The sequence below is a fragment of the Heterocephalus glaber genome, unplaced genomic scaffold, assembly GCF_053883595.1.
Source record: "Heterocephalus glaber isolate CG9 unplaced genomic scaffold, H.glaber_assembly_v1.0 deba00001457, whole genome shotgun sequence".
NCBI lineage: Eukaryota > Metazoa > Chordata > Mammalia > Rodentia > Bathyergidae > Heterocephalus > Heterocephalus glaber.
In genome coordinates this window covers 4742993-4770933 of record NW_028258305.1, presented here as the reverse complement: position 1 = coordinate 4770933, position 27941 = coordinate 4742993, and the positions used below count along the sequence as shown (strand labels likewise).

Genomic DNA, 27941 nt, shown 5'->3' with positions numbered 1-27941 from the left:
TGGACAGCTTCTGAAGTTTCCAACAAAGGCATCTTGATTTGCACAAATATCTGTCATGACAAGTTTGAAAATGACTCCTTTTCAGCACGTAATCAATAATAAATTGCCTTTCTCCTTAACTTAGGTTAGCTACTCGTAAGAAATCTTCAAATAACTCATCAAAAGCAGAATGAGAAAATATACAAATAAAGTCAGCACACTAAAACGACTCTGCAGAAGTGTTTCCCTTATGTCTTCCATGGCCAGAGCAGGTATTAAATAAAAGATGAAATTTAAAGGAAATCAATGAAACTTGAAAAATAAGGAAACACTTTGCAGGCTGGCCAAATCCTCCCCGAGCTGTTTTTGTACCAGGACTGGAGCCAGGAGATGAAGAGGTTAAAATCTGGTGGCAGGGCCAGAGATTTAGCTCAGTGGTTCCGCCGCCTGCCTCACAAGCAGAAGGACCCGAGTTCGATCCACTGTACCTAAAAATAAAAAAAAAAATCTGGTGGCTTGGTTTCAGCTGAGGTTACGTGGCAGAAACGCAAACCCAAGTGGTGGCGTGAGAGGGCCGTTTCTTTCAGAAGAGTTTTGTGCGTGCAGCCCTCGTACCGCAGACGCCGCCGGCGGCCCAGGCACCAGCCGGAGAGCACCCTGGCGGGCGCAGTACATTCCCGCAACACTGGGCGCCCCTCGAGGCCCCATTCAATGACCGCGAGGCTTTGCCAGAGCCCTCGGTGAAAGTCTGCGACTTCTCGACTTCTCGTCCGTCCATCCACACACACACACACACACACACACACCCTTCTTTTGTCTCCCGGCCTCGGCCTACGCGGGGCAGGCACCACGCATGCTTAACCGTACGGAACTCCACAAAACCTCTGGAGGAAATGATTTTACGCAGGAGGACTTGGAGGGAAGACCGTCTCTGGGTCCCCTCCTCGCGCGGCCCCTTCACCAGAGAACACTCAGGCAGGCGGAACGCGGGCCACGCGGAGGAGACCCCCGCGCCCTCCTCAGTCCCCGAAGATAAAGAACGCCGCGGCGTTCCACATTCTCCAGGCCCTCAGACCCCGAAAACCCAGACTCCGAAAACCCAAACCCCGGCCGGTTCCGCGAAGCCCTGGCAGGTACCAGCAAGCCTGGACAGTCCGCTCCAGCCGCGCCCCCGCGGTCGCCAGGAGCCCGGGCGCTTCAGGGGCCCGAGGCGGCTGCTGGCACCCGGATTGGCCCACGCCTCCCCCGCCCCCCGGCTGGGACAACCCCTCCCCCCATGCTCCCCGACCGGAGCGGGAGCGAGGGGCGGAGCGAGGGGCTCGCGGCGGCGCCTTCCTGGCTGTGATTGGCCGGAGCTACCGGGGGCGTGGCGACGGGGGAGGGCTCTGCCGGCTTCTGACTCACTCCCACCTTCTGGGACTGCGTGATCCCGCGCGGGCCCCGCGTTGCATCATCTCAGCAGACGGTGGCAGAGAAGTCTGCGCGCGGCGAGATCCTCTACTCCGAGGTCGGACCCACCACTCACGACTCTCCTCGCCCTTCTCGCACTGTCCTGAAGGCATAACTGGAAGACACCGCTAGCTTCACCAGATCCATTCATTGGGAACCAGTCTTTCTCAGGTCCCAAGTTCCCGGCCTCCCGCTGCTTGCAGCGTTGGGCAGCGCCATGGAGAAGAGCAGCGAGACCAACGGCTACTTAGACAGCGCCCAAGCGGGGCCTGCAGGGGGACCCGGCGCCCCGGGGACCGCAGCGGGACGCGCGTGGCGCTGCGCCGGCTTCCTGCGGCGCCACGCGCTGGTGTTGCTCACCGTGTCCGGGGTGCTGGCGGGCGCGGGCTTGGGCGCGGCGCTTCGCAAGCTCAAGCTGAGCCCCACGCAGGTCATCTACCTGGCTTTCCCTGGCGAGATGCTGCTCCGCATGCTGCGCATGATCATCCTGCCGCTAGTGGTCTGCAGCCTGGTGTCTGGGGCTGCCTCTCTCGATGCCAGCTCCCTCGGGAGGCTGGGCGGCATCGCCGTTGCCTACTTTGGCCTCACCACCCTGGGTGCCTCGGCTCTCGCCGTCGCCTTGGCGTTCATCATCAAGCCAGGGTCTGATGCGCAGTCCCTTCAGTCCAGCGGTCTGGACCTGAAGGAGTCGGGGCCTCCGCCCATCCCCAAAGAAACAGTGGACTCTTTCCTCGACCTGGTCAGGTAATGCTCTCCCCTTCTCCAAAGGCGGAGTGGAAAAGGTCAGCTCTCTGTTGTCCTCCAGTTCATACACACACTCATATATCTTAAGACTTAATTGACTGCTGGTGGTCTTTAACATTTTTAATATCAAAATAACGTCTTGAGTCTTTGTATGCTGACCATATGTTTGCAAACAGCTGGAGCACCCCAGTCATTCTCGGAGAGCAGGGACACGCCCTTTAACAAGTACCGGTCTCACCTTTGGGTGGATGTGTGTTATGGGGGAGAGTCCTACCAGTGCTTTTCTCTTTATACTCTCAGGCTGCCCTCATCGGTTAAAAAAAAAAAAAATGTCCACCACGACTCAGGTATCTTCACCCCATTTTCTCCCCACAGTGCCCAAAAGCTCCTGGGAACATTGATTAAATTTTGCCTGATTCAGCCTTTGGGCTGGAAAGGAAGCTGGCAGTTTTCTGAAGAGTTGTTGGTGGACCTAAGGGTCACGGGGCCAGAATTAGTTACGTGGGCTCTTTGCCCACTAACAGCCTCTTCTAGGGACTTGGGACAGATTGCTGTCTACCCCAGTCAGGGTTACAGCAGGTATTGTAAGTTCTTTGTGGGGAGGTGTGAGCTGTAAAGAATAGACCATCTTCACTTGGTTTCACTTACTCATTTTACCCCGTGAGATGATACAATGTAGTTTCCATTTAAATCCTCGCCTCTTTTGGCTTCTTGGTTAATCCAAAGTTCAGAGCTGAGGAAACAGCAGCCTGCAGGCATTTACTGATCTAACCAGGTTTGGTTGAGTGAGGAGCCCAGCTGGCTCACCCTCCAAGTTTCTGCTAATTCTGGATTTTGAGCCTTCAAGGTATGTTGTCTTGAGTTATTGAGCCAAAACTCCTCATTACTGAGTCTGTGAAAAGCAGCAAATCTGGGCAAAGTGACTTGCCTAGCTGCTGTTTCCATTTGGAAAATGTGACGACTGTCTGCCACATAAGAGATTGTTTATCTAAAGCAACAACAAAAATACAGGACATCTGTATTTTTTTAACAACAAAAAAACCGGATGAAAAAGACCAAAAGTTCTTGCCAAAAGGGCAATAAGGGTAGCATATAGGAACTTTGATGGGATCACAGCTTCTGTCCTCTGACAACTTGATGGAATCTTTAGAATTTTTAAATTTTGAGGACTTTTAGGTGGGTACTGAAATAGACATCGACTAAGGTCAAAAGTACCTTTGGCTTCTTACCTTCAGGCATCAGTCAGCTCATGCAGGAAGAAAAGGTAACTATGGGATTCAAGTCTTTCTTTCTTCCTTTCTTTTTCAGGAATCTGTGGCCCAGGAAGGGATTATATTTTTCAGCTCTGCCCTACTGATGCTAATTCATAGGGCATCTCAATAGCGTTCTAAGAGAGAGACAGAAGCCAAAAAATAGGAGCCAGGGCTGAAGCAGAGACAGATGCCTCATGACCACCAGCCCCAGAAAGGACTTCCTGTTTGCAGGTTTTAGTCAAGCTCCTGAAGCAAGTGTTGCATCTTAGTGGTCAATGTAGGTACACCTTCTCAGTGACTGGGGCCACACCTGCATGAGAGAGCTTCCAGAGGCTGTCATAGCTTGATAGGAAAGGTATTGTTTCATCTGCTTCCAGCAGCTCACGGGTAAAGACAGGATAGGTCGTATGATCCTGCTTTACAGCTGAGGAAACTGAGACCTAGAGAAACTAAGTGATTTGCTCAAAGTCATGGATCAGCTTATCAAACGAAGGATTAGGAGGACTGTAGGTCTCCTGCCCCACAATTCAGGGCTATTTCTCCTACTTTCTCTTTTCCCAAGTCAACATGTTATAGTAATGATGTCTCATTCCTGGTCTGTTGTCACTATCTCAGAAATGTTTGCTTTGGGCCAAAAGAAGACCCAGGGAAGCTACAATTGGGTCTGGGAAGGTGTCCATTTCCACCAACCAGCAGTTGAGGCTGAGCCCCTTGTTTGAAGAAAAGTATACATGTACCTGCTCAGGTTGGGTTGCATGCTGAGCAGCTGGGAGATGAAATTGAGACCTGAGCCACCTGAAAATGCTTCCTGATCTGGGAATTCTTTGGGCCAATTTTTAAAAATTGCTTCCTTCAGAACCTCATGGATGGCAAGTACATGTAACTCTGGGCATGTTCTTTGGCCTGTGGGCATGTGAATGAAGACAGGGTGTGGATGGACTGAGATTGATTTGAAGATTATGTGAATTAGTAAGTCAGTGCCTTGCTCATTTTCCTGCAGGCCCTTTTGCCTGGTAACACCTGGAAGAATGGGGAAAGTTTCTGATGAGTTGACATAGTTGCCACCAAGACCTTGTGTGCAAGTCTATGCCCTTCCTTGTGGTGGAGCATCCCAGAATTTCCACAGGCTTTCTCTGCCATGATTTCTAGTTTGTCTTTTAAAGACAGAACTACAGATCAGACAGAGATGAAGATAGTAGGTGTTCATTGTGTGTGGTTTTGTTTTAATTCAGAATGTGATTTATGAGTGGTTTGCTTTCCTAACACAGTGGATGCAAGATAACAATATAGAATGAGGAGCTGGGTGAGGAACCACGGCACAGAGCAGGTGGCAGGTGGGAGAATCAGGGTCCTCCTGAGCCCCCAGAGCTCCGTGCCCAGGAACCTGGAACAGGACTTTCAGAACTGTGTGTGACCTTGCTGATTGGATTTGACTTCTGTCCAAATTGAAATAGTTTAGGCATCAAAGAGATAGAACAGGTTCTCTGGAAACCAGCCATTGTAGGACTTCTTGATCCCCACCAATGCTTACTGGTGTGGAACATGTCCATAACGTTTCGATCTTTGTAGTGGAAATCATGATAGTACCTACCACATAGGACTTTTTTTTTGAGAGTTAAATATGCTTGTAAAGCTCTTAGAACAGGGCTGGCCAGGTATATGCTTGCTCTTTCTATAAATGGAGCAATGTAATAGAGATTGGGTTTTCCCATTCACGTGGGCGAAAGGGGATGTTCTCTTTCTATAGCCTGAGATAAATGAGGGAAATTGGGAAGAAAAGACTGTTTAGGGGAGCTCATTGAAGCTAATGTAGGCTTTGAGTGTATTGGGAACCAAGTGGCATTTGGAGAAGTGAATAATGACTATATCCTGGACTAATAGAATCACACTATGAAAAATTTAGAAAATGGAGAATACCAAGCACAGAAGAGCCTTCCAGTATGAAATGGGGCAAAAATCCTCATATATCCTCACTGACCTTCTCTTTTCTTTTGCCTCTCCTCAACATGCTTATGGTCTTGTTTTATTTCAGCTGTAAATTGAAGGGATTGAGACAATTGGCTTCTAAACATGCATTCCTTTGGGCTATAAAGTTTGTAGTTTTCAAATGAAGAACTAGAAGCTTAACTGCAAAGGAGTCAGGTAGGGACAGCACCTGGCCCAGGGCTCCTGTCTGCCCTGGAGCCAGAATGGCTCTGAGCCACAGTCTTCTGTCATGTAGCTGGCTGCTGCCAGGTACATGGTAGGCAGCGTAGGAATTGTATCTGTTTCGTGGTTTTCTAGGCTTTTCTCCCCTTATGCTCATTTTCTTTTTTTTTTTTTTTTTTTTGGTACCGGGGATCGAACTCAGGTCCTTGCGCTTGCACAGCAGGTGGCGAAACCACTGAGCTAAACCCGGCCCTGCTCATTTTCTCAATAGCAGACAATGCTTGGGTCTTTCCCTTCACAGAGAGGCAGGATGGACTGATTGGTGCCATTGTGGGTGACCTCTCAAGCCTCAGAAAACACATTTCTTGTATAGGTGTAGAGAAACCAATCGGAGACTGGGATCCAGTATTAACTAGCTATTGCACAGTCAAAGGAGTGAATTGTGAATCATTTCTTTGAAATCTTGACCATGGCAGCTTTACTTTAACTATGCCTCTCTCTTTTCTATACACAAGGTAAGAGTCTTAGCACACCCAGCAAGAATCTGAATTAACAGAGGTTTCTCACCCTAAGTAGGCACTGAAAAGGAAAAAAATAACAGATTGTAATTTAAAAAAGAAAAAGAAAAGCTTTTAACCCTTGGCCATTCCTTCTACCACCGAGGAGAATAACTGAATAAGATGATAAGAGCATACACACAGGGAGGCAGCTGGGGTCATGATTAAGAGAAAGCACTAAAGTCAGCCACCTGGGTTTAAATCCCAGCTCTACCACTTAAGAGCTGTATACAGTCAAGTCAGTTAGCCTCTCTGTGCCTCAGTTTCCTTATCTGTAAAATGAGGTTAATAATAATACCAACTATCTAGAACTGTGTTGAGGATTATGTGAGTTAATGCTTGAATGCCTTGCTAATATTCTAGCATGTCCCAGCCTCTCAGGGACAGATGAAGGCTACTTGATACAGAAAATGAGGACAGTTCTTAGTCTTGTTCCCCCAAAAGTTCATCCATGAGTCCAACTCTAGTGTTTCTGGCTGGAATCTAAAATTAAATGTAGGCCTTAAAGAGAAAGTTCACACACACACACACACACACACACACACACACACATACATCATCACCATCATCATCATCATGAGCCCACAGCGCTCAGCCCCTCCTTGGGTTCCAGTTTTGTGGGGCACCAGGATCTGAAGTGGGACATCCCTGTTAAGTGGCTCCAAAACAACACTAAAGCTAATAAATATTTATCAGGTATATACATCATACCCTATCCTGTTCTGGAGTCTTTGAAGTCTCTGTAGAACAGCATTTTTGAACTTAAAGAGAAGGAAATAACTTCTGAAACTTTTGTTATACCTAAGCAAAAGTAAACTGTTTTACATTTTTCTCATATAGAGCAGGGAAATGCCTACCACCCTTGATAATACGACCTGAAGAACAAATAGCACCAGATGTATAATAAAAGGATATTTTTGAAGTTTTTCATACTGAGCTGCAGGAGTGTGCACAGTAACCCAAACAGCCTTTTTGCCTTTGCCCATTCAGCCTTGCCTCACACCTGTTAGATTTGTTTGTTTAAAATAATGTTTCTAAAAATTCTTACAGCAGTGGAGAGGCTTGTCTAGCCATTCTGTCCCAATTTGGTCTGCCTCTGGATTTATTAGTATGATCTTGGCATTTTCACACTTTTTTACTTTGACCCACAGTGAGAAATACCTCTTACATTATGGCATCCACCCACATTCACTCTACCCCATGTACACCAATTAAGACGAGATCCACCAAATAATATTTCATGTGTGATACATGCTGATATTTTCCATTCTGTCTAATGTATTTCATTTTTTATAAAATCTTAAGAGTCAGGTGGGGTGGTGAAAGCCTGCAATCCCAGTACTGTGGGAGGCTGAGGCAGGAGGATTACAAGTTTGAGCCCAACCTGGACAACTTAGCAAGACCCTGTCTCAAAATTGAAAGGGGGAAAAAAAATACCAAATTCCAATAAATTGATTTTGTGGCCTATTTGTATTTGAGAAACATTGGTCTAATACATATGTGGGACTATGTGATTCATGTAAATCTCTCAGGTCAAACAACAGAAAGGAAAAATTTGTGAACCTGAATAAGACAAAGTGCTGTGGGTTAGAAACCATAACCCCTAATGCCCAGGGAGAAGGAGTGAAGCAACATCAGGTGTAGGAAAACCACTTGGTCCTCACTTTCAGGCTCTGGACCTCAGAACTAGTCATCTGTGCTGTCCAGTGGGATGGACACTAGCCACAAGTGGCTATGGAAGTGTAATTCATTTAGATGTAAATTTAAAATTCAGTTTCTAGGGCCGGGGATTAAGCTCAGTGGTTTCGCCACCTGCTGCACAAGCGCAAGGCCCCGAGTTCGATCCTTGGTAACAAAACAAAACAAAACAAAAATTTAGTTTCTCAGTATCACTGGTCCCATATCAAGTGCTCAATGGCCACGAGGCTACCATGGGACAGCAGAAATACACAGTCCTGTAGGGCAGTGCTGGTCTAGGCGGAGGATTGGGAGATGGATCACCTTCAGACCTTGGGGCCTCTGTGTGCTGATGAGGGGTCACCTCTAGAGTCCATTCTGCTGAGTGTTCCTTATTTTGAAAGCCTGTGACATTACTGTGTGAACATGAGCAGTTAGGACAAGTGTCTGAAGGCAGAGTTCTGAGGACAGAGCTGCTTACATGTTCATAAGCAGCTGATCCCAGAGCACAGGTATCAGGAAAGGCTGGAGTTCACCACAGTATGTGTTGAAAGCCCCAGGAGAGAGGCTGAGAGGGCCACGGAAATGCTACACTCCACTCCTACAGCTGTGGCTCCTGCTGCCTTGGCCTCTGCCCTGTGGAAGCTGACAGGAACTACTTCTGGTCCATGGCAACCAATGAAAGGAAGATGTTCTTTGGATGCCTGAACTTCAGCTCACTGTCCATGCTGGGGATTGCTCTCTGAAACTGTGCTGTCATTGAAGGAGACTGCAGGCACCCATTGAATGCATGTAATTTTTGGTTATAGAATCTCCTTTGCAATTCTCACTGTATTTTTAAATACTTTTTAAGCAATTTTGAGGTATGTTTTATATATAGTAAAAAGGCCAGGGGTTTAGCTCAGTGGCACCGAACCTGCCTTGAAAGCACAAGGTCATGAGGTCACTCCCCAGTACCCCCCAAAAAAGGTAGTTAGGTATACAGTTCAGTGAATTTTGAGAAATGGGTAATTCACATAACCATCAACACACCTGATGCACCAAACATTGCCACCACCTGACAATCTTCTCAGCCATCTCCATCCTCCACCTCTGGCCTTGGGCAACTCATGAACTTTTTATTGCTATCAGTTAGATTTTCTTGAGTTTTATGTCTGTGAAATCATTCATTATGTCCTTGTCTTTGGCTTCTTTTGCTTAGCATTGTGCTATATCCATGTTGTGTATATTGGTAGTTAGTTTTTTGTGTGTATCAGTAGTTGGTTCCATTGTATGGATATATCACAATCTGTTTCTCCATTCATCTATCATGGACATTTGGGATTTGGGGCTATTAAGAATAATGCCATTATTTCGCCGCCTGCTGCGCAAGTGCAAGGACCTGAGTTCGATCCCCGGTACCAAAAAAAAAAAAAAAGAATAATGCCATTATACATACAGGTCCTGTTTGCAGATACATATTTTCATTTCTCTTGGGTAAATAGGAGTACAATTGCTGGGTTGTATGGTAAAGATACATTTAACTTTTTTTTTTTTCCTTTGGTACTGGGGATTGAACTTGAGACCTTGCTTTTACAAGGCATTAGTGGCACCACTGAGCTAAATCCCCAGCCCAAGATACATTTAACTTTATCAGGAACTGCCAAAATACATTGTGTTCTTCTTAGGAACCTGATGTTTTTGGCAGTAATTGCCATATCATCTGTACCCTTCTGTTTCCGTTGGATCTCATAGATGGCCTGAAAACAGGTTCTGAATTAGAGGCCATTCTGGATGAAATGGTACCAGGTTATCACTCATGATAAAGAACCAGGCAGGGGGCTGGGAATTTAGCTCAGTGGTTATGCCGCCTGCCTCGCAACCTCAAGGACCCAAGTTTGATCCCCGGTACCAAAAATAAAAAGAAGAAGAAGAGGAGGGGGAGGGGGAGAGGAAGAAACCAGGCAGGAAAAAAACAAAAACAAAACTAGGCAGGACAGGAGGATTCCCCCCAACCCCCCTTCCTGGGTTTGATCCCAGGACCTTGCGCTTTTGAGGCAGGTGTGGCGCCATGGGAGCTAAATCCCCAGCCCTGGAGGATTTTAGTAAGTACTGTTGTGGTCTTTGGAAGAGTCCATTTCCAGACTGTGAGAAAGGCTGTGCTTACAACAGTGGAAAAATCAGCTAATGCCTGAAGGATAGGGAGATATTTGTAGGGGAAATGATTCCCTTGGGAAAGGTGGTTTTCTACCTTGGCTATTTCCTTAACTTCCCTGTCCTCACTGAGAACACTGTGGCCAGCTCAGTCTGGGAGCTCCTGAGAGTTGTCAGGTGATGGATGTAGAACAGGGAAACTTTTTTTTTTTTTGGTACTGAGGATTGAACTCAGGACCTCGTGCTTGCCAGACAGGCGCTGTACCGCTGAGCTACATCCCCAGCGGAACAGGGAAACTTTGAAACGGGCTCTTTCTGCCTGTGATTAGACCAGGAAAGAGAAATGAGATACCAAACCTAGCCCACAAGACTGAGATAGGTAAGAGTTGCTTTGTGGAAATAATAGACAAACATAACTTGCTGTTCCCCAATATACCAAACACTACCCGATGGAAGTATATTAAGTAACTATACCCTTGATAAGAATGAAATTTCTGATCACAATTTTGTGACAGTTAATTCACCCAGAGATAACCTTTTTCTGCTTAAATTCACATGTGTATTTGCTGGCATTCTCTATGTTAAAAGCAATTCAGATTTCACAGGCAAGTAAGTTTGGGAACAAACTCACTGCAGCCTTTAAATGCTAATCATCTGTGAGGGTACTGGGAGTGTTCTAGTGAAGTATATTTGCATCTCATTCATCTTGTTGGCTGGTGAACTAGTTAGCTACTGCAGCATAACAAATGATCACAAATGTAGCAGCTTAAACTCCCACGCATTTACTATTCCAGAGATCAGGAATCTTGGCATTTGGCTTCAGAGTCTCTTACAGAGCTGGAACTAAGGTGTTGGCCAGAACTGGGGTCTCATCCAAAGGCTTGACTAGAGAAGGATTTGCTTCTGGGGTCATGTGGTTGTTGGCAGAATTCAGTTCTGAGGGTTGGATGGGGTGCCTTGGTACCTAGTTTCTTGTCATGTGGGTTTTTCCAGCATAGCTCCTGCTTCATCAAAGTGTGTCAGCCCAGTAGACAATTAGAAGACTCAGCTAGCAAAATGGAAGCTAACAGTTGTATGTAAGAGATAATGGAAGGGATATCCTGTGCTCTTGGCTGCATTCTGTTGGTTAGAAGTAGGGCTGGGAATTTAGCTCAGGGGCACCATGCCTACCTTGCAAGCGCAAGGTCCTGGGTTCAATCCCTGGTCCAAAAAAAAAATGTCATAGGTCCCACTCACAGTCAAGGAGGGGAGATCAGGCAAAGGGGTGAAGATCAGGAAGTCGTCTCAGGACTGTGGCTACTGGGTTGTACCTGTCCAACTCTGAAACTCAAAGTACTACACATAGTTGCCTTGAGGTCCCTGTGCTGGTGGACAACCCAACCACAGAGGAAAGAATCAGTGGGTAGTCTGGAACAAATTATGAAAGATGAACCTGAGTCTTTTGTTTTAGACTTACTCTTCTTATAGAAAGTAGATAGAACAAATGGTCTATCTAATTTCTTTTATATCAAGACCAGCATCCCACACAGAACCTGATCCAAAGGAAACCCTCAATAAAAACTGTTTGTATAACCTGAGCATGGTGGTACACACTTGTAATCCCAGAACTCTGCAGGCTGAGGCAGGAGGATCACAAGTTCAAGCCTAGATTAGGCAATTTAGTGAGATCCTCTCTCAAAAATAAAAAAGGGCTGAGGATGTAGCTCAGTGTGGAAGCCTTGAGTTCATTCCCTGGTACCACAGAAAAAGAAAATATATGAATAGATTTTGGACTTAATTCTGTTGCCTTTCTTTTATGACAATACTTTACATCCCTCATTCTAAATGAATCCAAAAGTAAATTTTACTTTCAGGAAGTATTTCAAAATATAATAACTTAACTAATACAGAAGATAAAAGGAAAATAATTATAATAAAAACAACTTTTCAATAAGTATATACGTTTTCCCTTTTTTTTTTTAGTACCAGGGATTGAACTCAGGACCTTGTGGTTGCAAGGCAGGTGCAGTGCCACTGAGCTAAATCCCTGGCCCAATAAGTATATATTCTTAAAGAAAGGGAGTGGATGCTTGCTCCTGAATTTAGAATCACAGCTAATGAGTATCTATAATGCAGACTGATACTTAATATTGGAGTACAGAATTAAGGACTCAGATCCTACAATTTGCCATTGGTGATGTGATTTTCTAGGAAGATGAGCAATTCTTGGAACTTTCTGAACAACAACAATCATCATCCAATAATTTATATAGTAGTGCATTCCTGGAAAATTCAGTGAACGTTCAAATTGTGCAAAGGGAAAAAAACCTGGTTTTGGAGTTAGTCCAGGCTCAGGTAGTTATAAATAAGGTTTTTATGTATAGATTCATTGTGTTTTTATGTATGGATTCATTGGAAATCATAAAGGCCTTGAGACAGTTCATTGTATGGGATTTTAACTGCGCTTCTCAGGACAGATGTCTGGGACCTGCCACTTAGCCCTGTATACTCTTCCCTCAATTCTAGAAGTGGCTCTTACTCATTGCAGCAACAAAAGAATCCCTGGGATTTTGCTAGCAGGCAGGTCCACTTGCCATTGCAAAGCACTGCAGTGGGGCTTAACCTGAAGGGAGGTGAAAGGAAACCATCAAGGTTGGATCGGACACAGTTTAAGCCTGAAGCCCAAGGAACATCATGAGACAGGGGACAATGTGCACCTGTCTGGGGCTGTAGCTCAGTGCCAGAGCACTTGCCTGGCTTACACAGGCCGTGGGTTCCATCCTTAGTACTGGGGGGGGGGGGGAATGGTGCACTCAGAAGTAGCTATTGTTGGGGAGCAGCTGCGGTCAGTTGGGGTGATTAAGTCAAGCAAAAGACTACCATATCTGCTTGTGTATCGAAGGAGAGAGAACAACACATTAGGCTATTAGGAATGGATGTCTCAAACCAGACACTTTCACACTGAATTTTAAGAATACTGACAAAATCCTTTCTTTCCCAACAGAAACCTGTTTCCCTCAAATCTTGTGGTTGCATCATTCCGCACAGTAAGTTTTGATACTTTTCCCCCATCAAAGTTTCATGTATTTGGCAAAGTATAAATCACTGCTGTCGAGTTAAGTAGACTAGCGAGGGACCATGTGTTTAACAATTGTCCTAAGCTTATTATTGATAGGCACCTGGAATAAAAAAATAATAAAGACAAAAGAATAAGCAAAGAAAACTTTTAAATGTCCCACTAATTTCAAAATCTTCTTATATCACTTAGGCACTTAGGAAATAGCCTCAAATCACATTTTAGGATGTCAAATATTATAGAATTTTTTAAAATACATTTCCACTTTTTACTTTATTATAAAGGTCATATGTGCTCATTACAAAAACTAAAAATACAAAAAGAAAAGTGGAAGGAAACAAAAAATCATCCATAGTCTCAGTTGAACATCTCCGCCTCTCTGAAGCCTTGATAAGTCAAGCTGAGCAAAGGCAGAGCTCATAAGAGGCAGGCACAAAGCCCAGGTTTGTACCTCCAAACAAGCTCCTCTTGAAGGTTCTGAAAGCAGGTGCCCTTAGTATGGGTGAGGAAGGACTGGACTCTAATAGATCCCACTCCATAGTGCAGGCTGCCACAAGCAGTACCTGTGGGCACTGTGCAGAGGTGTGTGAAGTCAAGCAAACTGTTGAAAGGTGAGAGAGAGAAATCTCACTTCTAATAAATGAGTCTCCTGGATAACTTAGCCAGTAGTCGCCATCTCATCTCACATTCCTTGCTTTGATGAGTGGAGGCCCAAGCCAGATTAGAAACATATGCTGGGTTTGTTTTTGCTTGTTTGTTTGTTTTTTTGGTACTGGGGATCGAACTTGGGTCCTTGCTCTTGTGCAGCAGGTGGCAAAACTACTGAGGTACATCCCCAGCCCTAGAAACAGATGCTAAAGAGCAGTCATGCTCAAATAACTTCTGGAACAAAGTGGGACATGAATAAATGAATGAAAAGGAAATGACACATGGCAAAGTGAACTTTGGCATTATGGAATTAGTGCCGGATTTCTTCAAGTATCACAAAATAGATCAACTATTGGAAATAATCAGACTATCAGCAGGAAATTGAGCATATCTCCAAACCATTGCCCAAGCAATCTCTGTTTCTCTGGGTCCCTAAATAACCCAGAAGTTTCTTGAAGGATGTGCTGCCTTAGTCTTAATGTAACTTTTGTACAGTTCTGAGCTCCCTGTCAGACCAGCCAAGTGAAGCATGCCCAGAACTCTCAGTGTGAGTATTGCTGGAAGTTGCCAGAGGCCAGCCATGCCCTCCCTCTGGGTAGGGCTTATCCTGGCCACTAACATTGATTCTCTTCTTTTCCATCACAGTACGCTACCAATTATAATGTGGTCAACCACACCAGCTTTGGAAATGTGTCTGAAAAGGTAAGTCTCTCCAGAAGATCACTTGTGAAAGATCTTCATAAAGCGAGTATTTCTTAAGGGACATTTATGATGGAGCTTTAGGGTTTCAGTGGACTATTTAAAGCCTACAAGTTGGACTTGCAGGCCAGAGATTTAGCTCAGTGGCACTGCACCTGCCTTGCAAGCGCAAGGTCCTGAGTTCAAGCCCTGGTACCAAAAAAAAAAAAAACCAAACAAGTTGGACTTGCTTCTTAGGTTATTTACCACCATGGCCAAGTGCCTGCACTGATAGCACTGGAATCCTCAGAGGATCTATAAAATATTTTCTAACACCCCTTATACTATCTTGAAATATAAGTAGAAACTCAACCTCCCCCTACTCATTTTTTTAAATCAATGTAGCACAAGGGAGAAATAAAAATAATTTATAATAAAATAATCCATATTTTACCTTGTAAATGCACAGTTATACTAGAAGACATAATGAAGTTTTCAGATATTTGCATCAACTTGGAATGAATAAATTTAGATTTAAAAGCACTGAAATAAGCCGTTTTTGATGGTGTGTGCCTACAGTCTCAGCTACCTGGGATGCTGAGGCAGGAGGATCACTTCAGTCAGGAGCTCCAGCCAGCCACAGCATCAAAGTAAGACCCTGTCTCAAGACAGATAGGTAGGTAGGTAGATAGATAGAAAGGAGCAGTGAAACAGAATTCAACTAAACACTGTTGATACATTTTTCCTTATTTGTACATTTTGAAATAAATGCTAAATAAATATTTTTTATCTGCATATAGAATCATCCTGATTACCACAGCTACAACTACAGACTGACATGTGTTATACTGGTCCCTTGGATATTAGCATTTTGGCTTCTGGTGACACAATTTCCTAAAATGACAACACTTGATAAAAGCTCAGAACAAAATAGAATTTTCCTTGAGTTTATATCAACTTGATATTATTGAAAAGTCCAATACGTATTAAAACTGCAGAAAAAAATCTATTTATTTGTAAAATGGAGTTAGCCCAAGCTCAGATTGTTATAACAAGATTTTCCCCCATATGAATGTCTAGTGGGATCCTCAGAAAACTTTCAGTGTAGGAGAGTCTGTACTTCATTGCCTGAACCTTTCAGCGCATTTGCCATTCTTGGCATCCTAGGATTACTTCCCAGAAAGACACCACAATCCTGAGGAAAACCTTGTACATCCTAACAACCACTACTGCCATCACCCCTGTTCATACATGTTGATTTAATCAGTGATCACTGATTTTCAAGGGTCGCAGAGAGTGTGGTGGTCTAGCTGGGCCTCTCTGCTAATCCCTGGTTTCCACAGCTTGGCTCACTGGGATGTGGATGTCACGTAGGCCCATTCTCTAAGTTTTTTTACTAAGTTTTTTTACTAAGCTTTTAATTTATAAATGTTTCTTTGTATAATATCAGTGAAAGGAGGATTGTTTAATAAATTCCATTAGATTGATTAGCTCTGGGTGCCACCTGCACAGTCCAAGCCCTCCATTTTGACATATCATTTGAGCCTAGGCCAACCTGATCAGGTAGGATTTATTATCCCCACTCCTAATTCTCTGAAATGATGGTCTTCCAAGGTTGATTCAAACTATTCAACACCGAGAGTGAATCTTATAACACTAAGATTCACTTAGAACACTAATTATCTCTGCAATCCCTACAAGTTTTGGCAGATGTGGCCTTCACTACTGTTTCCCCACTGGGAATGCTGCTGACCTGTGAGCTTCTCCCTATTTTTAAACAGCTTCCAGAGTAAACTAGGTGAAACTTTCACCTGTTGACTTTCTGTATCCTCCACACCATCTTCCCCCCTTAAGTTTTCTACCCTTTTCTTCATAAAATCACTAAGGATTAAAGAAAATGAGTCTTTTCTTATTCCGGATGGTGTTTCAGTCAGATGGAGATGCCAAGTAAATACCCTTAAATTCTCACTCATCTGTTGTGATCCTGGACTCTTCTCTCTCCTCTGGTCCTGCAGATCCCCATTGGTACCGAGATCGAAGGGATGAACATTTTAGGATTGGTCCTTTTTGCCCTAGTCTTAGGAGTGGCCCTTAAGAAACTGGGCTCTGAAGGAGAAGAGCTCATCCGTTTCTTCAGTTCCTTCAACGAGGCAACAATGGTGCTGGTGTCATGGATTATGTGGTGAGTGTCACCCCACCGCCTCTTCTCTTTTTCCTGACCTTCAGAAAAGGAGCCAACTTTGACATTCTAAGTTGTCCTGTTGGGCTCCTTGACCCAGTGCTCTGTATGTGGTTGCTTTCGTACAGGCCAGGCATGGTACAGAGGTGATGGAAGTGGAGAAGACTTCTCTTGTCCAGAACCTCTGGGAATTAGGTATGCTCCATAGTTGCTAGTCATGTCCTTGGAGCACAAACTGACTCATTAGTTGTTCTATCTTGGTCATCTATTTATGGGTTCCCACCATCATCCCATTTCAGTCAGTACCCATATCATATACAGTGCCCTTATCATCTTGTAAATCAATGAATTCCATCAATTTGCTATCTGCTGCACAAAGGAAGACTCATTAGACTTCAAACTTCAAAGAGACCTCTCACAAGTTGACAGTGTAGTCCAGTGGTAAAGCATTTGCCTAGTATGCATTAAGACCTGGGGTTGATTACCAGCACCAAAAAAAATATAGAGACCCCTCAGTATAGCATTTCACAATGTGGAGGACAAGCCCATCTTCACCTTGTGGGTATGTAAACTTGGAATGGTCTTTTTTTTTTTTTACTAAGCTTTTAATTTATAAATGTTTCTTTGTATAATATCAGTGAAAGGAGGATTGTTTAATAAATACCATTAGATTGATTCCTGATGAAAAAAAATTTGACTAGCTCCTTCAAAGCAACCCCCCAGAAATCATACCAGTTCTACTACTCATACCTCAGAAGCTTTTCCTGCTACTTCACAAGGAAAGCCAGACCTCTGTGGCTTTTAGCTTCTGCCCATTAGTTGGTAAGAACTAGCTTATGTTTTCACACACAAAGTATTTCCTCATCGTCAACCCTTGAAAACCCAGAACTTCTCTCTCCTTGATGGAGATGGGAACAGCTAGAATTTTAGGAGAAGTTTGAAACTGAGTGACCTCTCAGTGGTGTTTTTCTTGTTCAGACTAAAAATTCCAGAGCCTGACTTTGTCACTGCAAATATGCCATATGTTATATGATTGTTGTTCTGGGGAGAAAACTAGTATTATCAGAAAGGAAAAAGTTTTTTCATTCAATGTCAAGTTCTTTCTTGGCTTATATTTTGAGTCTAAAATTCTTCCAAAGTTTGGACTAAAAAAAATCCTGTGCAAGAAAGTAATATTCCCAGATCAGGACAATTTGTTTTCAAATTGGAAACCAGTTTAGTGGTTCCTTCAGTTTGATACCTACATAAGTAGGTATCAGTAAGCAGATCTTGCTGAGTGTCAAACCACAGAGAACAATTTGGCAGTACTGTACCACTAAGATACCAAGAAGTAGAATCACTTCTTGGTGTCTCCACCTAAAGAAGACAGGCTTGTGGGCACAAAGAGGCGTGTGTGCAGTGGTATTTGTACTGATGAAAACCTAAGAACAATTTAAATGTCTACCAGTAAAACTGGCAAAATAACTAATGGTATTTTCATTCTGTAGAAATATTTTTAAATAGTGAGGTAATGGTTGAAACAACCCCAGTGTCCATCACCCCAGTTGATGAATGACTAATAAAATGTGGCATACTTGTAAAATGGAATAGTATTCAGCCTTAAGGAAATTCTGACACATACTACAACGTGGGTGAAACTTGAGGACATTATGGTAACTGAAATAAACCAGTCACAAAAGGACAAATGATGTATGATTCTACTTTTGTGTACCTAAAGAATCAAATTCATAGAGACTGAAAGCAGAGCAATGATTAGCAGGAGCCAAGTGGCAGGGAGATGGGGGAGTGTTACTGTTTAATGCATTCTGAGTTTCACTTTGCATGATGGAAGTGTGCTGCAGATGGATGGTGGTGATGGTTGCACAACCGTGGGAATTTATTGAAGGCCACTGCACTGTACCCTTAGAAATGGTTAAAATGGGGCCAGGGATTTAGCTCAGTGGTTCTGCCGCCTGCCTTGCAAGTGCAAGGACCTGAGTTCGATCCCCAGTACCAAAAAAAAAAAAAAAGAAAGAAAGAAATGGTTAAAATGGGGGCAACTCACTTTCCAGGTGTCCCCTCCCATCCCTCTCTGGCAGGAGCTGTCTCTCCTTCAAAAAATATATCTTACTCTTTAAAAAAAATCGTTAAAATGGTGAATCTTATGTTATATATATTTCACCACAATAAAAAAGGCCAGATGTAGTGGTGCACAACTATAATACTAGCTACTTGGCAGGCTAAGGCAGAAGGATCACACGTTCAAAGCCAACCTGGGCAACTTAATGAGGCCCTGTCTCAAAATACAAATAAAGGCTGGGGATTTAGCTCAGTGGTTCCACCACCTGCCTTGCAAGCTCAAGGACCCACATTCTATCTCCAGTATAAATAAATAAATAAATAAATAAATAAATGAAAGGCCTGAGGGGTATAGGTGAGTGGTAGAGTGTCCCTGGTTTCAATCCCTCGTACTGCATAAAAAGAAGAAAAAGAATGAGGTAGATTTCTAAGTACTGACCTAAAAAGATCTCAAAGTCATAATGTAGGATGCAAAATAAACATAAGATTTAAATACATTCCTATCTGAATGCATAGGAAGCAGGAGTGGTTATCTGAGAGGGGTCTGGATTTGGGTCTAATCTATAATGTTTTAACTTTTTGAAAGGAGTATGTATTTGTGTATGACTATGGGATTTAAAATTAATAACATAGTTTAAGGAAAACTAAAAAATAACAGTGGCATTGGCTCTCTGCACTGGATGCCACCGAAAGGACAGACATGAAAGACTTGACAGTATCCACTTTGGTACCCTTTGAAATTTGAACTATGTGACATTATTACCTATGTACTTGAAATTTACAAAGTCAATAGTTATAAAATTCTTCCTGAGCTGATATTACATTCAAAACAATTGACTTTTGTTCTTTGGTACCCCTCATTCCTTCCCCTCCTGCCTTTAAAAAACCCTTCACGTTCTGAGCGTGTTCCCAGAGGGTCATTACCAATGACTTCTTCCCACGGGATCATGTTTTCCAAACCACAAGGAATGTAAAACTTTACAGAAGTCCCAGCTTTGGCTCAATTTGTATCTCAGCAATTCTGTGAAGTTGATGTTAGTCCTCTGTGTTTCTGAGTTCTCAGGAAAAGCCCAAGCAAAACCAAATGTCAAAGTTCACAATCCCAGGGACTTTGATATTGAGTTCCTGGCCTTTCTGCTGGGACCCTGCATGGTTGGTGGCACCCATCTGTTGAGAACGTATGTAGCCAAGGGAAAGAAATCTCATTCTGGTTCTGATTGCATTACCCATACAAGTCATCTTCATTTCACTCAGTCTCACAACCTATAAAATGGGTATAGTCTACCTCCATCTTTTTCTGTGTTTAGGGTTAGCCTAGGGAGAGATGGAAACGGACTAGTTGAAAAATCCCTACCTTCTGTATTGGGAAGGGCCAGCACCCCCAGCCCCTCCAGTCCACCTTCCTGACAGGTCCTCTGTGTTTCTGCTTTAGGTATGTACCTGTGGGGATCATGTTCCTAGTTGGAAGCAAGATCGTGGAAATGAAGGACATCATTGTGCTGGTGACCAGTCTTGGGAAATATATCTTCGCATCTATACTGGGCCACATTATTCATGGAGTAATTGTTCTGCCACTTATTTATTTTGTTTTCACACGAAAAAACCCATTCAGATTCCTCCTGGGCCTTCTCACGCCATTTGCAACAGCATTTGCCACCTGCTCCAGGTGAGTGGGCTCGAGGTGCCCTCAGCTGCTCCGAGCCATATCGGCATGGAACCCAGTGAACCCTGTGGGAGACACATAGCCAGTTCTTTGTCCTCTTGGCAACATTTTGCTCTGAGGCAATATATGGTTCTTGAGAAAATTAGAACAGGTGAATCCAAGCAAATAATATAACAAGTAAAACCAGGAAGTCATATTTTGAATACTTTGAGAGTCAACAAAGCTTTATATTATGTTAGAAACTTTGAACCAGTTCTGGTTTCCCCTCTTAGTTCAAGGGAAGAGAGACAGAAACTCAGATGGTGCTAATTGCTCTGTTCCAGGGTTTGAGATGAGTTATGAAGTAGCCCGGCTGAGAGCAGCCGTTCTCATGATTGGCTTCGGGTTTTTTCCATTTCTAGCTCAGCAACCCTTCCTTCCATGATAAAGTGCATTGAAGAAAACAATGGTGTAGACAAGAGGATCAGCAGGTTTATTCTTCCCATTGGGGCCACTGTGAACATGGACGGGGCAGCCATCTTCCAATGTGTGGCTGCGGTGTTCATTGCCCAACTCAACAACGTGGAGCTGAATGCAGGACAGATTTTCACGATTCTGTAAGCTCATTACTCTTTCTGTCATCTTTGGGCTGAGCATAAAACTTGAGGGTTTGTTTTTTTTTAATCGCCATTGAAAAACCAGATCACCATAACTTGGTGTCTCGTTTGTAAAATGAGGACAGCATGGATTCATTGCAGTCATCCCTCCACATCCTGGGGCATTGATTCTAGGACCACCACCTTCCCTCAACAGATAACAAGTCCAGGCTACTCAAATCCCTCACCCAAAATGCTGTAGTTCTTCCATATAACCTACTCACATTCCCCACATACTTTAAATCATCTCTAAATTACTTAAAATACATAATACAATGTAAGTACTATGTAACAGCTGGTATACTATATTGTTTAGGGAGTCATGATAAGAAAAATGTCTGTACATGTTTACCAGAGATACAATTTTGACCATGGCTGGTTGAATCCATGAATGCAGAACCTAAGTATATGGAGGGCTGACTGTGTTTGAAGAGTGGATCATCTCTTTAGCTCCTAGAACCTGTGGTGGTGTGGTTTTTCAGTTTCTTAGCCATAGCTGCCATGTTCTGTATTTCTTTATCCCCTCCATGCTCCATGATAATGACTGAGGCTTCTCTGCCATCCCCAGAGTGACCGCCACAGCATCCAGTGTTGGAGCAGCAGGCGTGCCAGCTGGAGGGGTCCTCACCATTGCCATTATCCTGGAAGCCATTGGCCTGCCCACCCAAGACCTCTCTCTAATCCTGGCTGTGGACTGGATTGTGTAAGTAGCTAATCTTTTTTTTTTTTTGGTACTGGGGATCGAACTCTGGTCCTTGCACTTTCGAGGCAGGGGGCGGAACCACTGAGCTAAATCCCTGGTCCCATAAGTAGCTAATTTTAAGGACGTAATTGTCTTAGCTACTTTTTTTTCCCTGCTGAGACAAAATACCTGACACCAAAGTTAAAGGAGGAAAGGTTTATTTATCTCACAGTCTGTAGAGGTTTCAGTCCATCATTGGCTGGCTCCAACACAGGGTGACATGGCAAAGGGGCATCACAGAGGAGAAACAGCTCATGGCAGGCAGAAGGCAGCATTCAGCAATATGCCCCTTATATCTTATCCAGGCTACCTGCCCTAAGGGTGGGGCACCCTTAATCCTATCCAGAACTGTGCCAAACCAATCAGTAGACAAATTTAGTAATCACACACCCTCGATCCCAGCATCACACAATCTCAATATCACACTCTCTAGATCTAGCCACCTCTGAAAAGCTGCACCTATAACAACATGAAGCTTTCGGGGGACATCTAGATACAAGCTATAACAACTATTAAAAAAAAAACCTTATTGGATTCCCTAGGAGCTTGACACTCCACTAGGGATGTGGCATGCAAAGAAATTTAAAACATGCTCTCTGCCTTGTGAAAGAGCCTACAGTTGAACTGGCAAGACCAGAGTTAGAACTAGGAGAAGTTAAACACAGTGAGGGTCAAATGCCCTGTAAAATCCATGAATGACCATGCTATATATCCCCCTGCTGAGAACTTGCTCATAGCATCCAGTGAGGTGAGGATCCAGTGCCAGGCCCTCAGCACAGCCTAGAGGCACAAAGTCCTGTGGAGCTGACGGCTGCATGGAAGCCATAAGTAGTAGGAGCAGTGGTCCTTCAGGAATGGTGTCCCTGGCCTGGAAACATCCGAGGAGCACTTTCTGTGAGGAGAGAAAGGGAACCCTGCTAGTGCAAGCGAGTTGGGCTCCAGTCAGGCTCAGCAGAGGAGTCAGGCAAGGCAGGGATCTGGACCAGGCTCCAAGGCTCCTGTAAAGACATAAAGGAGCCAGGTATGGTGGCAAAGGCCTATAATCCCATTATGCAGGAGGCTGAGGAAGGAGGATCACCATGTTTGAGGCCAGCTTGGGATACATAGTAAGCTCAAGGCCAGCCTGTACTACATAACAAGACCCTGTCTCAAACAATGAAATAAATAAGACACAAAGGAATTTCTGGATTTTGATTCCTTGAGTCTAGCAATACCTTTGGCAGGTGTAAATAACACCTGTTGTACAGAGAAGGTCGGCAGAGGAACTGATACTGAGATAGCAGAGCACATGGGAGGAAATGAGGCTTGAAGCCTGGGCACCTGGGTTCAAATTGGGGCCTCGCCATGTAGTTGGTGCCTATTGTGAACTCTTCTGTGCCTTGGTCTGCTCATCTGTGAAATGGGAATCATGGTAGAAGCTACACAGTTGTGGTGAGGCTTAATGAGTCAGCACTCGCACTGTGCCCAGAATACTGGGCACATGGGAAACCCTTCAGTCCACAGCAGTGAAGAAAGACACTCCTGCCAGGCTAGTTACAGCCAGGTGTGTGGGAATCTGAACACAAGTGCCTGGCCCTGGGCTCTTGGATCTACCCATAGGCAACAGTAGCTCTTCTATCTTAAAGCAGCTGCTCTGAATCCTAGGGGCTCCTCAGAGGAGTGAGAACGGAGTGTGGAGTAGAGATTCCTGTTGTCCAGATACCTCGTCAGCAAGAGCTTCATCCCTGAGCTGGTGACTCGGACAACACCAGTGTGGGCTGAGGCCCATCTCCTTCCTCCCCAGCTGTCTCCTGTGCATGGAGAAGGAAGGGACATGGGCCCCAAGCTGCCAGCCCAACAGACCTGAAGCCACACAAGCCCTCCAGACACCCATAGCTTCTGATCCCACAGCCATGGCTTTGGCCCATCATATCCTCAGGGGAGATCACATTTTCTCCCCTCTCTTCAAAATGGCTGCAGTACCTTCTCTGAGCTCCAGGCACAGGAGCAGATATTGGGCTAATCGGTAACAAGCTTCTAAAGGACAGTGCTATTTTCTGTGAGTGATGTTTGCTACAGCCATGGAATGCACATGAGGGCTGGTTTGTATCCAGGAGTGACCTGGGTGTGGTGGTGCATGCCTGTAATTCCAGCACTCAGGAGGTTGAGGCAGGAGAATCACAAGTTTGAGGCCAGCCTGGGCAATTTAGTGAAATCCTGTCTCAAAAAGAAAAAATCTAGTAGTGAAGCAGCACTGAAATAAGAACAAGAATAACACACCAGGATAACACTACTGTATGCAATCTTATATAATGGTGTCCATTATGTATAAAATACATGCACACAAAGATGACTGGAAGGAACTAGATCACAGTGTCAACACCACTTTGCTAAGAGAAATAGAATACTAGTAAGTGGCTTGCTTTTTTTTTTTTTTCAGACAGGATCTTGCTGTGTAGTTCAGGTTGGCCTTGAACTCGCTATATAGCCCAGGATGGCCTCCAACTCTGAGGCAATCCTCCTGCCTCAGCCTCCTGAGTGCTGGGATTACAGGCATGCACCACCACGCCTGGCTCAACTTTTACTTCCTTACACTTCCTTTTTACCAAGTTTTCTACAAGGAGGGACTATTACGTCTATAAGAGTAAAAAAATGAGTTGGGCATGGTGCCCAGCTACTCAGTAGCTGAGGTAAGAGCACTGCAAGTTTGAGGCCAGCCTGGGCAATGTAGCAAGACCTGTTTCTGAATTTTAAAAAATATTGCCAAGTGTGGTGGCACACTCTGGTAATCCCAGCACTTGACAGGCTGAAGCAGGAGGATTGCTGTGAGTTTGAGGCCAGCCTGGGCTACATAGTTCAAGGCCAGCCTGAACTACATAAGTAAGACCTTGTCTCAAAAAACAAACAAAAATTTTAAAGGTCTGGGGATATACCTCAGTGGTAGGGCACTTGCTAGACACACACAAGGCCTTAGGTTCAATTCCCAGAACCAAAAAAGAAAAAGAAAACATGATCAGGCTTGGGGATACAACTTAGTGATATGGTGCTTGCCTACATTGTACATGGAAAGCCCTGAGTTCGATCCTTTGCACCACACACCGAAAAAAAAAAGTGAAAAAAGAATAGAAAATGTTCAAAGAAAATCCCTTTAGAACAAGTCCCTCAGGAGCATGCCCTCCAGGAAATAGGGCCTCTCCCACTCAGTTCGCTGGTGTGGCAGCCAGCCTCCCTGTGACGGGGCTAGCTCCCCACTGTCTGTTGGCAGTGGTGTTGGATATGACACCTCCTTTTCTTTTCCCACCAGGGACCGGACCACCACTGTGGTGAACGTGGAAGGGGATGCCCTGGGCGCAGGCATTCTCCACCACCTGAATCAGAAGGCCATGAAGAGAGGAGAGCAGGAACTGAGTGAGGTGAAAGTGGAAGCCGTCCCCAACTGCAAGTCCGAGGAGGAGACGTCACCCCTGGTGACACACCAGAACCCCGTCGGGCCTGTGGCCAGTGCCCCAGAAGTGGAGTCCAAGGAGTCGGTGCTGTGAGGGGGCTGGGCCACAGGCTGGCACCCACCCCATTAGACATGGGCACAGGCCCTCACAGATTTTTAGTCTCCCGAGCAATGCTTTGGCCCAGTCACCAGTTTGAGGCTGTCCTCTCTACATAGGCATTGGGGTCCCCAGCAGGAACTGGTTACAGAGGACCAGGACACTCTCACATTTGGCTTGATCCAGTCCAGGTGCAGCAGCAGGTGCACCAGGGCTGTTTGGAAAATGCCCTCTTGAGCTGCCAAGCTTGAGGAGTCCCAGGCTCCCCAGGACCTATGGACAAAGCTTGGGAAAACACAGGCATATTCTTCTTCATTGCCCCTGGTCAGCTCTGCATTGGGTACTTCTGGGCAAAACAAGGAGGGCTGCAGTCATCTGTCACGTTTCCTCATGAACAATAGTAATTGGAGAAATTCCCAAATTCTTACCGTTGGCCAGAATTTGCCAAGCTGGGCCTCAGGTGTTTAAAGAGTTGCAGTGCAACTAAGTGTGGGTGGCTTCTGGGGGAGCCACAGTGCTGCCCAGTGTCAAGCTAGAACTACTCCAGGTGGTGGTAGCACTGCTGAGGTCTCAGGTCAGAAGCGTTAAGGAACAATTTAAATTCTGAGGTCAAAGGAAGGAGAGGGAGAGCAGGCAGGGGCGTGAGGGTTCTCTAATCGGGACGAGACACACACGTGTCCCCTTCCCATCTCAGCCCTGGGCACCTTTCGGCTTGAGGCCTGAGCCTCTCACAGGACTTCAGCTGTATCTCCATCCACTCTGATTTGCCAGCAGCCAGAGGAGCCTCTCTCCAGGAATGTGTGAGATGTCATCACATCTACCACCTATGTTGGTTTGCCTTATAATTTGAGTGGACCCTCCCTAAAATGCTTCATGACAGCAAAAACAAAGCTGCAAAGACAAACCCACCCCCTACAAATAAATCCATACACTAGTTGAGGTGGGGTGCCTCTGATCCTGGGCCCCCTGGCTTTTGGCTGATGCCCAAGGGTAAGGACCCCCTGCCTGCCAGTACATCAAAGTTTAAAATTCTCAGCAAAATGGTCCATGCTCCTCCTACCTGGTGCCTCAGTTTTTATTAGGGGAGGGGGCTCCTAGAAAATGGTGTGTTACTAGTGAAGGGAAGACCCAAGCGTCTGCTGCTTTACTGTGGCTGTTGGTGTACTCATGGTGGGACCTGCAGCAAGTTTTGGGGCCTCACTTTACCCTTTGTAAAATGGAGCTAATGTCACCTGCCTCTTACCTACCTCAAAGGGATCTGGTGAGGCAAACTGTAAATCCATGAAAACGATCATTTCATTTCTTAGCTATCAAACACTGACCCCCGCAAGAGCATTTCATCTTTCCAAGAATGAAGTGACAGCCTTCTCCTCGGAGGCTTCGTCTTCCTGGTGACAGCAGTTTTCCTGAGCAGGCTCTGTTCTTTCATGCATTAGAACGGTTATCATGGCGCTAGTTCTCTGCATGGTTACCTGCATCAATGCAGCCTCTTCCTGATGCCCTTCATCTTTTAATGGGTTAGCAATGCACCTTGTGCTACATTTCTGGGTTCCTGACTTCACTGTGGTTCTCAGCCCCAGGCAGTTTCTGTCACCCACTCACAACAGGCTGTTAAAGCCCCCAAGTGCTCAGCCTCCTTCATTCTCGTGTTCCCTGTTGTGTGTACCACACTGGCCCTACATTTTAAATGGGGGTCCTGTGCCCAAGTGGAAGGGGTAGGAAGAGCCAGGAGGCAGAGGGCTGATCCAGCCCGTAGGCAGGCCCAGCTCTCCTAAACCAGCTAAGCCACTCCAGTATCCCATGCAGCCAGAAGGGACCAGGAACTGAGCAGCGAGGTCCCTGGAAGCGTTTACCCTCTGGCTAGAGCTTGTTGCCAGTATCCGTCTGATTTCAAAGGGGAAACAATCACACTGATTCCAAACTGTAAATGGACATCCACTATTTTTCAGGCTTCAGTGACTCTTTTCTTTCATGTATATTATGTGTGTGTGTATACCCATCCATGTATGTGTGTGAGTGTGTATTGTTTTAGCTCCAATCCAAGCCAGTTTGAGTTTGGATGGAGAAGCCCTGCACTGTAAATTGTATGTTTTTGGCGTTCTGATTTTCTCATTTCTGAAGAGGACTCATACAAAGCCAGGAGATTAGATCTGGCCAGTGAAGCCCACTGGTTAAACAGTTACACCACCATGGTCTGGAAAAGCTGCTTCTGTGTGACACTCTGGACGCCCCCCCCCCCCTGGAGCCAGTAGAGGAGGGAGAAGGTGCTGAGTCTCCCTGTTTCTCCATTCACAGAGGGGTCAATAGACCAGGGTAACAACTGGGGAAAATTCCACTGTGCAGTGTCTGAAATGTCTCCCCTGCCCTTCTCTTTCCAACATGTTGCTGTAAATTCTGTTCACTGTTCATTTCTGACTATTTTGTACATGTGACACTTGCCTTAAGATCTAGTAGTCCTCAAAGATAAATACAGTATTTCTACTGGGTCCTGCTGTCCTGGATTCCTGTCTTGTGTTTGAAGGGGCATTGACCTGGGAGCATTGCTCTTCTAGGGAATAGCCTGGGGTGGCCAGTGGGTTTTTTCTTACTCCTTATCCCTGAGGCAGGGTAGGCTGGTTCAGGTGGGCAAAGCTGCTGCAGGGTCTGTTGTCAGCGACCCCTCTGAGGCCACTAGCTTCCAACTGGTGAACCTCGAGCTACCCATGGGCCTGGCAAATAGCACGCAGTTTTGCTACAGACCTCCATAGTTAAGTCTTTTCAGAACAACTAAGTTGGCAGCTCTTGAGCATCTACAGGAAGCCAAGCACAAATGGGAAGAACAA

General features: G+C 45.1%; 1 protein-coding gene across 1 annotated transcript; it reads left to right on the top strand.

Annotated features, from left to right (window-relative positions):
- Nucleotides 1-1413: 1413 nt before the first annotated feature.
- On the top strand, nucleotides 1414-27605 carry Slc1a4 (solute carrier family 1 member 4). The gene is made up of 8 exons (XM_004849965.4): nucleotides 1414-2172; nucleotides 12924-12966; nucleotides 14289-14345; nucleotides 16337-16503; nucleotides 19991-20224; nucleotides 20623-20817; nucleotides 21425-21559; nucleotides 24882-27605. The coding sequence occupies exons 1-8, from the start codon at nucleotides 1646-1648 to the stop codon at nucleotides 25114-25116; spliced, it is 1593 nt and encodes a 530-aa protein (XP_004850022.2). The 5' UTR covers nucleotides 1414-1645; the 3' UTR covers nucleotides 25117-27605.
- Nucleotides 27606-27941: the final 336 nt, after the last annotated feature.